The 16528-nt window shown below is 34.7% G+C and overlaps 1 protein-coding gene across 1 annotated transcript; it reads left to right on the top strand.

Annotated features, from left to right (window-relative positions):
• The first annotated feature begins 4913 nt into the window (after nt 1-4913).
• LOC142226707 (cytochrome P450 6g1-like) lies at nt 4914-15096 on the top strand. Its single transcript, XM_075296842.1, has 2 exons — nt 4914-6220; nt 14736-15096. Exons 1-2 carry the CDS (start codon nt 4955-4957, stop codon nt 15045-15047), a joined length of 1578 nt encoding a protein of 525 aa, XP_075152957.1. The 5' UTR covers nt 4914-4954; the 3' UTR covers nt 15048-15096.
• Nucleotides 15097-16528: the final 1432 nt, after the last annotated feature.

Here is a 16528-nt window from a genome sequence, read left to right as displayed (position 1 = left end):
GAGTTCAATTGAGCGAGATGTGACATAATCATAACAACCCAAGTGATTATGATTATGTCACATTATTTGAGCGATTAAAACACATTTTCAAATGATGAAGGCTACCTGAAGTGGATCTTGAGAATACCTCAAGTCCATATGTAATATGCGGCAGAATCAAACTAGTCCCAATCTTCTTACTTACACCAAATGGTATAGCGGACGATGTGTTATATACCCTTCGCAGAATGGTAGTGACATTTGATATAACCTTGTTCACATGCTTATCGAATTTCAAGTGATTATCCAGGCAAAAACCCAATACTCTCATTTCACTTACGTTATGAAGAATATTACCGCCAATATTAAAACGTAACGACATGTTACCGTAGATTTAAATATCATAGACTTCGACTTGCCGGCATTCACATCTATGAAATTATCCAAACACCACACAGAAATCCTTTCAAGCTCGGCATTAACAGCTTGCTGAAAGTTTACGTCCTCAATTCCGACCACTAACAACTGCAAATCATCTGCGTACAAATAATGTTTAGCAAAATTTATCACATCAAAAATATCATTCATGTAGATGGAAAACAAAATTGGGCCCAATATATATCCCTGGGGAACACCACGGTATACGCTGCGGACATCAGAAGTAACACCCTTCCACTGCACATACTGAGTTCTGCTACACATGAATGTCCTAATAAGATTGCAAAACCCAGAAGACAATCCAGACACTGCATATAGTTTGTTAATCAGTACTTCAGGGCTAATTGAATCGAATGCTCTACTAAAGTCCAAACTTAATAAAAGCGTAAATCGTCGATGATCAATATTCCCCCTGATATCATCAACAAGCTCGGCCATGAGGGTTGTGGTACTGTAGCCTTTTCTAAAACCAGATTGACAAGGAGAGAGGTAATTATTATCTGACAAGTGCTCAGAGATTTGGTAATTTATAAGAATTTCAAAGACCTTTGACAGACATGGCAGAATACTAATAGGTCGAAAGTAGGTATAGCTCTGGGGATGACGAACCTTAGATATGGGTACAACCCTAGCACATGCCCACTGCTTAGGAAATATTTTAAAATATTGTATAGAAATAAAATTTTAAAAAAATTTTCTGTAATATAAAATATTGACAACATTTTCTATAGAATTAAAACTTTGAAAAAACTTGCTATCGAAATAAAACTAAAACAAAATTTTCTAAACACTGACGAAGAAGACTGTTTTTCATATGTTTGGGTGTAAAAATTTAATATTTGAAACTCAATTCTATTTTAACACATTATTTTTAAGTGCAAGCTTATAATGTTCATAAACTAGCACAACATGTTTGGGACATATATGTTATGTTAATATGTTAGAACATATTATGGTTGGGACATAACATTTTTGTGAATATAGTATGTTTGGATGCAAACATATATTAATTTAGAAATAGACTATAAACATATATGTGTTTAGAAAGAGAGACCTAGAGAGTATGCTGCAAGTAAAAAAATTGGCGCCTTAAAATTATATATACACAAAGAAAATTTTATTCAAATTTATTTTTAGTAGTGTACGTCTTAGGCAAAACATAGTATGTTTGAACAATACAAATAATATTTTGCTTGGACTAATCCTGAAAATATATATGCTTGAAGCAAAATGTGTTTGGGGTATATGTTACAGAAGCGATTTTTTTTAGGGTGTAGTCAAAGGGTTAAATCAGAAACAGGGATTATTTTTTTAAAATGTTAGTTGGACATTTACTTCAAAATAAAATAAAATCCCAAATTGAAAATGAAATATATTTCTCTTTAAAAAAATTTGGGGGCATATTTCAGTTTTCCCAAACTGGAAAATTATTAACCCCCAAAAAATCCTTGCTTTTATTCTCTGTAGACAAATTTGGGAACATATTTCATATTGGAGACATATAACAGGTTAGCTGATAACAAAGAAAAACACATTTTTTTTGTCAAAATTCCTTTTTATTATTCAACATAGTTCCCTTCAAGAGTGATATTTCCAACGATTATAACGACCTTCCAATTTTTTGATACAATTTTGGTAGTGCTCCTTCGGTTTTGCCTCAAAATAGGCCTCAGTTTCGGCGATCACCTCTTCATTGCAGCCAAAATTTTTCCCTGCGAGCATCCTCTTGAGGTCTGAAAACAAGAAAAAGTCGCTGGGGGCCAGATCTGGAGAATACGGTGGGTAGGGAAGCAATTCGAAGCCCAATTCATGAATTTTTGCCATCGTTCTCAATGACTTGTGACACGGTGCGTTGTCTTGGTGGAACAACACTTTTTTGTTTCTTCATATGGGGCCGTTTTGCCGCGATTTCGACCTTCAAGCGCTCCAATAACGCCATATAATAGTCACTGTTGATGGTTTTTCCCTTCTCAAGATAATCGATAAAAATTATTCCATGCGCATCCCAAAAAACAGAGGCCATTACTTTGCCATCGAACTTTTGAGTCTTTCCACGCTTCGGAGACGGTTCGCCGGTCGCTGTCCACTCAGGCGACTGTCGATTGGACTCAAGAGTGTAGTGATGGAGCCATGTTTCATCCATTGTCACATATCGACGGAAAACTCGGGTGTATTACGAGTTAACAGCTGCAAACACCGCTCAGAATCATCAACACGTTGTTGTTTTTTGGTCAAATGTGAGCTCGCGCGGCACCCAATTTGGACAGAGCTTCCACATATCCAAATATTGATGAATGATATGACCAACACGTTCCTTCGATATCTTTAAGACCTCTGCAATCTCGATCAACTTCATTTTACGGTCATTCAAAATCATTTTGTGGATTTTTTTTGATGTTTTCGTCGGTAACCACCTCTTTCGGGCGTCCACTGCGTTCACCGTCCTCCGTGCTCTTTTCACCACGCTAGACTTTTGCATGCCAATCAATTATTGTTGATTTCCCTGGGGCAGAGTCCGGAAACTCATTATCAAGCAAAGTTTTTGCTTCCACCGTATTTTTTCCCTTCAGAAAACAGTATTTTATCAAAACATTTCCATTTTTTCACAATAACAAGAGTTGCTTCACAAAAGACGCTCTATCTCACAAACTAATTGACATACAGACGTCAAATTTTGACACGAATCATTTGAAGGTTGGTACTGTATAAAAATAATATACATTTAATACTAGCGATGCCATCTATGTGTCAGACCGGGGACTTATCAGCCAACCTGTTAGCATCCGCCAATAAGGATAGAAATCAGAGCACATTTAGATAATATCCCTTATTTAAAAATTAACATTGAGAAATAAGTCGAAATTATTTATTTCACAACAAAATAAATTCTCAAACTAAAAACTGAATTCTATTTCTCTGTAGACAAGTTTGGGGCATACTTCAGTTTGTGGACATATTTCATGGAGACTTATTACGTAGAAATAAACTGAAAATTAGATATATTTCTCAATATTAAATAAATTCCGAAAAATTGAATAACCCCCAAAAAATCCTTGCTTTTATTCTCTGTAGACAAATTTGGGGACACATTTCATTTTGGGGACATATGTATGTCTTGGGGACTTCTTTCGTAGAATCCACATTATGAGTGTCAATTAAGATTTGAATTGAACGAAATAAAATCCTAAAAATGGAATAACCACCAAAAAAATTGATTTTGTTCTCTATAGACAACATTGGGCACATATTTCATTTTGGGTACTTATTTCATGGGCACTAATTTTGTAGAATTGGAGGCTTAATTTAATGAAATAAATTCCTTAACTGAAAATTAGATATATTTTTCAAAATTAAATAAATTCCTAAAAGTTAAATAATCCCCAAAAAATCCTTGCTTTTATTCCACGTAGACAAATTTGGGGACATATTTCTTGAGGATTTATTTCTTGGGGACTTCTTTCGTAGAATTCACGTTTTGAATTCAATTTATTTCAATTATTCAATTAAAATGTCAATTAACTGAAATAAATTCCTAAACATTGAATAACCCCCGAAAAATCCTTGCTTTTGTTCTCTGTAGACAAGTTTGGGGACATATGTCGGTTTTCATGGGGATTCATTTCTTGGAGACTTATTTCGTAGAATCCTCGTTATGAGTGTCAATTAACACTTCAGTTGAATGAAATAAAATTCTAAAAATGGAATAACCCTAAAAAAATTCTTGCTTTTGTCCTCTGTTATATCACGGGGACTTTTTGCTTAGAATTCGCGTTTCGTGTGTTAGTTAATATATCAATTGAATCAAATCAGTTTCTAAGAAAGGAATAACTTCCAAGAAATCATTGCTTTTGTTCTCTGTAGACCACTTTGGGGACATTTTTCAGTTTGGAGACATATTTCATAGGGACTTCTGTCCTGGAAACCAAGTTTCGAGTGACTAATAATATTTCAATTGAATGAAAAAGTTCCTAAGAATGGAATAAAACCCAAACATCATTGCTTTTGTTCTCTCTAGACAAATTTAAGGACATTTTTCATTTTGGGACTTATTTCATGACGATTTATCTCGGGGACTTCTTTCGTCAATTAACATTTCAATTGGAAATATTTGCGTTTTACATATTTTGTTTTGAATAATTGAATTAATTAAATATTAATTGGTTTAATTTGTTTTGTGCATGACGACAAAAAATATTTGTTCCTTTTTAACTAACATATATGGGCCAATTATCCTATATCCGTTAGAACAAATATTTATTTATAGATACGCTACATAATCAGATGTGATATGAACATTTGGAAATCACGTATATATAATTCCTGCAAACTGAAATAAAACACGAATATCAAATGACTTGCTGTTTTTCCACCACAATTCTAATCTTTGTTATTTAGTGGAAGCCCGTTGTATGCATTGTTGCTATTGCAATTGAATTAAATTATTAAAATCAAATTTGCCTTTGTTTATACTTCAGTATAACGTGAGCATTCCAAGAGTGAACATTAAATTGAAATATCAAATTTTCGTGACACAAAAATGACAAAATATAACGAAGCTACCTTAACGTTTTTAGGATTAGTTATCCTAGCCGCATTTCTATGCTATCGTTGGTACAAAAAACATTTCTCCTATTGGCAACGCCAAGCAGCAATACCCAGTGTTCCGGGACATATATTCAGTGGATGTCTTAAAGATATGTTGGCATTTAAAACAAATCTTGGATTTCATATGAAAACCATATACGATGATCCGAAATTTGAACATGAAGCTGTTGTGGGTATATATACCGTTCGACCCGCACTTTTGATACGGGATCCCGAATTGATTCGGTCAATTTTGATAAGAGATTTTGATTGCTTTCGCAATCGTTATACCAGTAGTGATCCCCATAGTGATCCCATAGGAGGTTTGGGTATATTTATGGCACGCGATGCCCTATGGAAAGAGTGGAGAACTAAATTGAGCACCGTATTCACTAGTGGTAAAATGAAAGAAATGTATCCGTTGGTGCAAGAAGTTGGCAAAAATTTGGAAAATTATCTCAGCAAAAATGGTGAACGATTTGTATGTGAAATGAAAGATCTGGGGTTACGTTATATCAGTGATTCCATAGCTACTACAATGTTTGGTATCGAATCCAATTCTTTGGAAAATCACAATGACGAAGTATATTCACAATCCTTACGTATAATTGATTTCGATGCCCATAGAGCCTTTAATTTCTTGATAATGGGTCTTATGCCAAAATGGAATCGATTCTTTAAGCCTTCGGTATTCTTCAAGGACACTGAGGATTTTTTAAGATCAGCTAGTGCTATGGTCCTGAAGGAACGTGAAACCACTCGACTAAAACGTAATGACTTAATAGACCTCTTTGTTAAATTCAAAGCTGAGGTTGTTGCTAGCAATGGGAATTTAGAGGAATTTATGCAAATAATTGCCGGCCAATTGGGTGTATTTATAGCAGGTGATACCGAAACTTCTTCAACGACCATAGCAAATGTTTTATTGGAAGTGGCCAAACATCCAGATATCCAGGATAGATTACGTAAAGAAATTTGTGATGCTTTTGTACAGGGAAATGGAAGTGTATCATATGATGCCATCAACAATATACCCTATTTAGATATGGTTGTGAATGAGACTTTACGTTTGTATCCTGTTTTTCCTATGCTCGAAAGACAATATTCGAAGGGCAGTAACGACAGCAAAGGTTATTCCCTGAAACCATTCTATGACTTTAATATACCAGATGGTATGGCTGTGTACATATCGGTTTATGGATTGCATTATGATTCAAAGGTAAGTTCATGGTACTCGGTTAATTCGGGCACGAATTTAAAATGCATTGATCCGCTCATGCACGATCAGCGAATTTATTTAGGCATAGCAGACTATCAAAACCCTTTTTCCGGGAGGTTCGAGTGTAATTTACTTTGAGTTTAGTAAATTGGCCAAATTTATTCTCATAATTGGTTGATAGTTTTGCTGCAAGTAGTGGATGCTGATGAGGATTGTGGTAATTCCGAAACGGCCGTCCATCCAACAAACTTGCACTCTATAGGGCTTTGCCCAAATAAATTTGACAAACCTTATTTTCCTCTGTTGGTTAAGCTACACTTATAGTTTAGTCAATGTATGGTTTTAAACTATGGTTTAAAGTTCACCAATGTGGTATCACAATGGACTGAATAGTCTAAGTGAGCCTGGTACATTGGGCTGCTACATAACCTAACCTAGCCTATGGTTTTAAACTGAAATCAAAATCAACTAAAATGATTAATTTTAATAATATCGAATTAACATACAGGAAAACAATATTTAATAAATGTTATATTCCTCTAATAAAAAACACAGTAGTGGGTTCTAGCCCAAATTTTAATATTTTTATTTATATTTCAATAGACTAGTATACTTAAAAAAGTTTACTTTGATCCAAAGATTTTGACCTTCCTTTAAGGATTTTGGTATTTATTCCGAGCGGCTTCTTTAAAATAAAGACATTTTTAGAGACCTCCCTGGCTTCAAATCTTGGATCGATAAAATTAAAATTGGATACAGATCCAATTCATCAAATTGTTATTCTCTGTTTGCGATATATTAATAAAAGTATTAATGTACATACAAATTCCAGTTTCCAAATCCAAATTATGCCAAGAACTTCAAAGTAAAAACTGTTTTCTTAATGCTAAAAAAAAACTTTAAACCAAAGATGCAAATCTTTAAAATAAATCTTAGCCTATATTTGAAACATTTTTATTTTAAATTTAACAATTCAATATGTCAGTTGAGTTAAAGACGATTTCTTTAAATTAAAAATGTTTTTCTTTATTTTAAGGAACATTTGTCTTACTTTAAAGATCTACAACTTCAACAGAGGGACGCAAAATTTCAAGATTTGTGTCCTAAATTTAATGAAAACAATTTTTGAAGCTAGGATTATAAACTTTCTTTTAATTAAAATGTCATTATTTTAAAGAATTTTGTCCTTAGAATTGCGTAAATTTCGAGTCCTAAAATTTTAGTTGCATAATCTTTCATATTAGGTCAATATTTTTATATTTTTTATTTTTATATTAATATTTTTTTCAGTGTAGCTGTACCCCTACCATGGATTGCGTACAATTTTTTTTTACGGATGGCAACTTCATAAGATTTTTTTCTTAACTGGAAGTTAGCTTACGTAAAGAAAAAAATTATTACCAAAATTTTTCCAATTAAAATTTTAATTGAATTTCAAAAAATATACAATAAAATATTTAAATGGTTCAACGAATTTTGTTAATTAAAACAAAAATCAATCACAAAAATGAATTGTACCACTTAATTTTTTTAATTGGAACAATTAAATGTTTAATTGACTTTGGAGGTTCTTACTATCATTTCTGCAATTGAAGACATTTCTATTAAAAATTAATTGAATTTCGTTATTGAAGACAAAAGCTACGTATGGAGCCTAAATTAGATTCAACAAGTATATACGGCCATAAGTTCAGCCAAGCCGAATCTTATGCACAATCCACCATGGATTTCGTAGAGAGTTCTACAATCGAGTTACTCGTGTTTTGGAAACGCTTGACGATGTCAAAGTATCTTAGAGGCCATAGACTAACACGGTGTACTAAATTTTCTGCCGGATCGAATGGAATTTGTGTCAGCAGGAATCTCCGGAAATCAAATCTGGGTATAGATATATTCCACTTTTGCCACAGATTAACATCGTGTGCCAAATTTCAATCGGATCGGAGCCAGAACATAAAGGGTGATACGGTCAAAATTTGGTCAAGGGAAAACGCGTGTAAATCGGTGAAATCGTTTATTTAAAAAATCAAATTAAATTTCTTTTTCAAGTTCAATTAGTATAAAATTCAGGAAAAATATTCAGTTAGGCTTTCCTTTTCCAAATCCGAATTGCCGGGCCTCACGCTTGACACCTGCCATCAGATTTTGTACAGCCACCTTGTCCACCTTCTTCGCCGCAGAAAGCCAGTTTGCCTTGAACTGCTGCTCGTCCTTAGCAGTTTTTTTGGTCTTCTTTAGGTTCCGCTTGACAATAGCCCAGTATTTCTCAATTGGGCGGAGCTCTGGCGTGTTGGGAGGGTTCTTGTCCTTGGGAACCACCTGCACGTTGTTGGCGGCGTACCACTCCATGGCCTTTTTACCGTAATGGTAAGATGCCAAATCCGGCCAAAACAGTACGGAACAACCGTGTTTCTTCAGGAAAGGCAGCAGACGTTTATTCAAACACTCTTTCACGTAAATTTCTTGGTTGACAGTCCCGGAAGCGATGAAAATGCTGCTTTTCAAGCCACAGGTACAGATGGCTTGCCAAACCAGTTATTTCTTTGCGAACTTTGACAGTTTTATGTGCTTGGAAATATCTGCTACCTTTCCCCTTCTTTTTGCCGTATAAAACTCCTGTCCCGGAAGCTGCTTGTAGTCGGCTTTGACGTAGGTTTCGTCGTCCATTACCACGCAGTCAAACTTCGTCAGCATCGTCGTGTATCGGGATCGCGCTTTGGCCGTCGTATTTTGTTTATCATCGCGATTTGGAGTCACTACCTTCTTGTAAGTCGATAGTCCGGCTCGTTTTTTGGCTCGATGCACGGTTGTAGATGACACACCCAGCTTATTTGCGGCATCTCGGAGAGAGAGGTTAGGGTTTCGCTTGAAACTACCGGCAACTCTCTTTGTCGTCTCAGCGGCTTCCGGTTTTCGATTTCCCACCGAGGTGTGAGAGCAATATTTTAATGTGTCACAAAACGAGTGATAAAGTTTTTTCCCGGTATTCGGAAAGCATTTACTGACATCTCATACCGAATTTCCAGCGGATCGCATGAAATATGCGGAAACTCAATAAATCAAACATGACATCGGTTAAAGTTATCGATTGATATGGATTCATTTTTCTATCATATACTGGACCCAATAAAAAGTACAAATCTGTGGATCGGTTTATGGAGGCTATATGTACATTAGATAGGGTCACGAAAAAAAGTTGATGCGGTCACCCCCCAGTTTTGTAGCATATTCGAAGACAATTTCAGAACACCAAAGCTTTTTTTCCGTGCACCCTACGACCCCCCCGAAATACAATTTATTGTGCTGTGTCGTCATTTGAAGTCCGATCGGAAAGAAACGCATATCGTTGTTCGTGGTTGATCAGGGGCTATATTTCGTGCATTGGTTATTCTTGACTCCGACGTCAAATTTGATTTTTAATTTTTTTATTTCGCTTCGTATACCCCTATGATGCCCATTTCTGATAACCATTACAAAGATCTTAACAAAATATGAATCTTTTGCTTTTGAAGTATTTACTTATATTCATAAACAAAAAAGTTACAGAGATTTTAAAAAGTCAATAGGTCACAAAAATATGATAAGATAAACAGGTTTTTGTGTTCTAAATGCCTTATAAATTAATTTCGTAGATGTGAATAACGATGTGCATGTGGTTTCGATCGGACATCATGACAACACAGCAAAAATTATTTGGTGGTGTGTAGGGTGACCTATTGACTATTTAAAATCTCTGTAACTTTTATGTTTATGAATGTAAGTAAATACTTCAAAAGCAAAAGATTCATATTTTGTTAAGATCTTTATAATGGTTATCAGAAATGGGCATCATAGGGGTATACGAAGCGAAATAAAAAAATTAAAAATCAAATTTGACGTCGGAGTCAAGAATAACCAATGCACGAAATATAGCCCCTGATCAACCATGAACAACGATATGCGTTTCTTTTCGATCGGACTTCAAATGACGACACAGCACAATAAATTGTATTTCGGGGGGGTCGTAGGGTGCACGGAAAAAAAGCTTTGGTGTTCTGAAATTGTCTTCGAATATGCTACAAAACTGGGGGGTGACCGCATCAACTTTTTTTCCTCTAGGCCGTGACCCAATCTAATGTACATATGGATAGATATGATTAGAGTGCTCGCCGACACAACCTGTACCAAGTTTTATTACAAACAGATAATTTTTTGCTTTGTTCACTACGCATTAGAATAATAAAATGCTGCTTTGATATTTGGAGAACACTTCCGGCAAAAAGTGTTTATAGTTTACAGGAAAATAGGAACTAAAGCTCTGTGTGTTGCATTTCCCAAGTCTGTACATTATTATATTCCATATATCAACTTGATTGATGACTCGCCATCTCAAATGTAAAATAGCCCAGTGGTGAATATGGAGACATATGGCATATATTATTTAATGCCTCACAATGCATACGGTAGACATGAGTCGCTTTAAGATTCACAGTGTATGTAAATCGTGCATATCCTTTTGTGTGCACTAAAGCAAGTTTTAGTATACAAACAAAGATTACGAAAATAATTAATTGTTTAAAACATAATCACACCAAAAAAAGAAAAAAACATGAACTCTCCATTTCACTAAAGCCAATTAAACTTTACTTTATTTCATGGAATTATTATGTTTTTTTTTTGTGTACGTTAGTTAAATTAACTAAACCCGAGGAAAAACAAGTATATACGGCCGTAAGTTCGGCCAGGCCGAATCTTATGTACCCTCCACCATGGATTGCGTAGAAACTTCTACGAAAGACTGTCATCCACAAATTTCAACTCACTCGGATGAAATTTGCTCCTCCAAGAGGCTCCAAAACCAAATCTCGGGATCGGTTTATTTGGGGGCTATAAATGATTATGGACTGATATGGACCACTTTTGGCATGGTTGTTAAATATCATATACTACCACCACGTACCAAATTTCAACCAGATCGGATGAATTCTCCAAAAGGCACCGGAACCAATTCCTGCATGGTTGTTGGATACCATATACTAACATCACGTATCAAATTTCAACCGAATGGGAAGAATTTTGCTCTTCCAAGATGCTCCGGAGGTCAAATATGGGGATCGGTTTATATGGGGCCTATATATAATTATGGACCGATATCGACCAATTTTTGCATGGATGTTTGAGGCCATATATTAACATCACGTACCAAATTTCAACTGAATCAGATGAATTTTGGTCTTCCAAGAGGCTTCGGAGGTCAAATCTGGTGATCGGTTTATATGGGGGCTATATATAATTATGGACCGATATCGACCAATTTTTGCATGGATGTTTGAGGCCATATATTAACATGTACCATCGGATGGTGTTTGTCGGATGAAATTTGTTTCTCTTAGAGGCTCTGCAAGCCAAATCGTGGGATCGGTTTATATGGGGGCTATATATAATTATGGACCGATGTGGACCAATTTTTGCATGGTTGTTAGAGACCGTATTCTAACACCATCTACCAAATTTCAGCCGGATCGGATGAAATTTGCTTCTCTTAGAGGCCTTACAAGCCAAATTTGGGAGTCGATAGCTTGTTTCGTTCGGAAGTTAGCGTGATTTCAACAGACGGACGGACGGACGGACATGCTCAGATCGACTCAGAATTTCACCACGATCCAGAATATATATACTTTATGTGGTCTTAGATCAATATTTCGATGTGTTACAAACGGAATGACAAAGTTAATATACCACCCATCCTATGGTGGAGGGTATAAAAATATACTCCAATGAAGCATAAAGATGAACTAAATTCGTGTCTTCCACAAAATAGTTCAGAATTTCTTTAAATTTGTAAGTTTTACCAAAAATGCGTCCATCGTGAACATCGTATGTCACTAAAGATATTCTTGCAATTTTGAACTCCAAGTTTTTCCTTCAAACTAAAAAAATTTCTTTAACAAATGAAAAAACTTAGTTATGTCTAATAAATTTTCTTGAATTTGTCGAAAAATATGTACTTATTTTTATAACATCGGCGTTATGCCAACGTTTGTAATACTGTTTAGTTAAAATTTTCTACAAATATTCAAAATTTTCTAAAATTAACCGAAGTTTTCTTCCTGGTGGGTTCACTGTTTTTTCAGTGCAATTAAAAATTAACTGATTTAGTTAAATTAAATCATACAAACTTTTATAAAATTACAAGAAACTCATTTCATCAAAACGAAAATTAATAACAAATAAATAAAACTACACCCAAAAAAAAGGGCTCTAATGCAAACTGAACTTTATTTTAGTTCATGAAGATTACTTGATTTTAGTTAAATTTTGCACAATATGAGTAAATGTTCCTTATTTGAATAATCTTTTGCTAAATTTAATGACGTGAACTAAAAATAAGAAAAAAAGTTGTATACAAATATAGTGCACAATTAAAAAATAAAATAGTTCATATTTTCCTAAAATAGTAGAAGTTTGCTTAAATTGAGTTCTTAAGTCTCTCAAATGAGTAAATTTTACTAAAATTGTACCTGTCTCGAACTTCGTACAGCGCTAAAGACATTTTAAATCCAATTTTTTCTTTCAACATATGAAATTTTCTTAAACAACAGGAAAAAATTTATTATTTTTTAAAAAATTTCTTCAATTTGACCAGAAGTATTAACTTATTTGTAACATGTTGCAATTAGAAAACTATTTTAGTTAAAATTTTCTCAAATAAACCCTCATTTTCTTTCACGGTGGGTTCACTTTTTTTTGGGTGTATGAGGAATATTTGTTTTTTTTTTTTTTTTGCATCAAAATCAATTAAATTTTTAAGAAGCTTATGTTTTTGTTGCAGGTTGTGTGTGTGCCGTACATTGAATCTGGAATCCTGCGAAGCTTTTTAAATTTAGCCAAATCAAATAGACAAGTTCATGCGCGAAGGCAGGTCAGATCTGTTATCGGTTTTTATGGGGGCTATATATAGTTATGGACGCATTTTTGCATGGTTGTTAGAGGGCACAGATTAACATCGTGTACCAAATTTCAACCGAATCAAATCCAATTTGATCCTCCAAAAGGTTATGCAAGCCAAATCTGGGGATAGGTTTATGTAGGGGCTATATAAATTATGAACCGATATGGGCCTATTATTGCATGGTTTCACTGTATATGCCCTCTAACAAGCATATACAGTGCAATCGCGGTAACGTGAACACCGCTTAACGTGAATACCGCATAACGTGAACACCACATAACGTGAACACTAGATAGGTTCACGAAAAAAAGTTGATGCGGTCACCCCCCAGTCTTGTAGCATATTCGAAGACAATTTCAGAACACCAAAACTTTTTTCCGTGCACCCTACGACCCCCCGAAATACAATTTATTATGCTGTGTCGTCATTTGAAGTCCGATCGAAAAGAAACGCATATCGTTGTTCGTGGTTGATCAGGGGCTATATTTCGTGCATTGGTCATTTTTGACTCCGACGTCAAATTTGATTTTTAATTTTTTTATTTCGCTTCGTCTACCCCTATGATACCCATTTCTAATAACCATTATAAAGATCTTAACAAAATTTGAAACTTTTGCCTTTGAAGTATTTACTTATATTCATAAACAAAAAAGTTACAGAGATTTTAAAAAGTAAATAGGTCACAAAAATATGGACAGACTTAAAAAAATCATGTAGCGAAAGTGATTGTTAGAATTTGAAAACAGTAGGCTCTCAAATTGTTCTAGCAAAAACACATGCACTTTGCATAACGCAGAAAATGCCGTAGTGCAAACAACGAGTATGTATACAAAGGTACCGGTAGAAATTTACAGATAAACAGGTTTTGTGTTCTAAATGCCTTATAAATTAATTTCGTAGATGTGAATAACGATGTGCATGTGGTTTCGATCGGACATCATGACAACACAGCAAAAACTATTTGGTGGTGTGTAGGGTGACTATTGACTTTTTAAAATCTCTGTAACTTTTTTGTTTATGAATATAAGTAAATACTTCAAAAGCAAAAGTTTCATATTTTGTTGAGATCTTTATAATGGTTATCAGAAATGGGCATCATAGGGGTATACGAAGCGAAATAAAAAATTAAAAATCAAATTTGACGTCGGAGTCAAAAACGACCAATGCACGAAATATAGCCCCTGATCAACCACGAACAACGATATGCGTTTCTTGTCGATCGGACTTCAAATGACGACACAGCACAATAAATTGTATTTCGGGGGTTGTAGGGTGCACGGAAAAAAAGTTTTGGTGTTCTGAAATTTTCTTCGAATATGCTACAAAACTGGGGGGTCACCGCATCAACATTTTTTCGTGACCCTACCTAATGCACATTGTATCATTCTAATCTGTTGATGAGTTCTTCACTCGCTGAAACATAAAACAGCCCAATGGTGAAACAGGGGGTAACCTTTCTTGGCAGCATACGTATCTATCATCCCAACGTAGCGCTTTTCTAATTTTACCAATATTGAAATAAGTAGCCTAAAACAATATTTGGAAATATGTCTCAGTTAATTTTTATAATTTTTTTCTTTACAGTACTGGCCCGATCCAAAAAGATTTAATCCTGAGCGCTTTGTACCCGAAAATAAGAAATCTATGAATCATATGATTTATCTGCCATTTAGTGATGGTCCCCGTCATTGCATTGGACGTCGTTTAGGTTATCTACAGGTTAAAACGTGCGTTGCCCATATGCTTAAAAATCACCGAGTTCAGGTGTGCTCCCAGACAAATTTGAATGCTGAATTTAATCCCAAAATATTCGTTTTACAAACTATTGGCGGTACACATTTGGAAGTTGTTCGAGATGATTTGTATGATCGAAGCAAATGTAAAGAAAACAAATAAGAGAAAATTATAATATATATATTAAATAAATAAAAGTCAATAAACAAAAGTCAATTGAATCAATTGTAATACAGTTGATCGAGGAATCAAATATATTACAATGAAAGCATGTCCAAATTGGTAATATACACTAAAAGAAAAGGTTTTGATGATGTAAGATTTTTCTCAAAGCTATTAAAAAGGCTAGAGTACGTATTTCCTCTTGAAGAAAATAATAATATAGTTGTTAACTACTGTGCTGCAACGTTCTACCTGCCTTGTATACAAAGGGGCATGAGGTCAATTCCTGTTTTGACCAAACACCAAAAAAAATTTCAGCGGTGGATTTTCCCTTCTCAGTAATGCCAGTGACATCTCTGAGTTTTTGAAAGATTCTGTAAGTGGTTCCACTGTAAAGGCAGCTCTCAGTGATGAGAGAGAAGTTAACTACTGTGGTATCCTCAAATAGCATGCTGCCACTATACCTAACCTGATCTAATATATTTGCAACAATATTGTTCCAGTAATGTCGGAGACATCTCTGAGTTTTTGAAAGATTCTCTAAGTGGTTCCACTGCAAAGGCAGCTCTCAGTGATGAGAGAGAAGTTAACTACAGTGGTATCCTCAAATAGCATGCTGCCACTATACCTAACCTGATCTAATATATTTGCAACAATATTGTTCCATGATTCCCGCGAAAGAGAGACATTTCTTGATACAGGCTTGATGTGATAATGTTCCTTCTCTTCGATTCGATTCTTTAACGGAAGGAGATTTTGGAACGTTTTGCAGTCTAAACAATGTTCGTTGGGGACAAACGTATCGTAACGACTGATTTATTTACCTTTGAAGAGACATCTTTCTTTATAAAAGGTGACTTCTTTGGTTTTGTGTAACCTAACCGATGAGATTATCCACTGATTCGGTAGCCGGAATAGATTTTCCTCGTTCAGCCCAGCACAATCTATCTTATTCCTCATCTCCGCGAAATATCACCCATTTGTCCATGGCTATTATTCTGTCGACCCAACAAAGCCTCTTGAATGCGTTATGTCGCAAATTTTCTGCCCCATCCTATTATATAAAATTTAGTTTCCGTTAATCGGAGCGAAAACTTCTCTACACGCAATAAATAATTCTTTCCTCCCAAACGAAATTTTAGATAAACAAAGATCGTTTCTCATTTTCTTTTCGCTGTAAGGAAGTTTATTTATACTTTTGTGATAAATAAACTATCACAAAAGTATATACACTTTTTGTGATAAACGTTTATTCTTTTCCAAGATGTAAAAACAATTTCATAAAGACTAACTCAAAAAAAAACTATATTTTCTGGCTAATTGCTTTTTCCCTCACATCTTTGTCACTTCCACGAGTTTTTTTAGTTCTTAGCACCTTTTTCTGTAATACAAACAATGTAGGAGCAATTAATCGAGTTTATACATTATTTAAATATTACCTTTCGCCTGGGTGGAGAATCGAAAAGGTGTTCAAGATTACA

The sequence above is a fragment of the Haematobia irritans genome, chromosome 2 (genome assembly GCF_050003625.1).
Source record: "Haematobia irritans isolate KBUSLIRL chromosome 2, ASM5000362v1, whole genome shotgun sequence".
NCBI classification, from domain to species: domain Eukaryota; kingdom Metazoa; phylum Arthropoda; class Insecta; order Diptera; family Muscidae; genus Haematobia; species Haematobia irritans.
The sequence above is the reverse complement of the archived record's forward strand: the minus strand, read 5'-3'. Positions and strand labels throughout refer to the sequence as shown.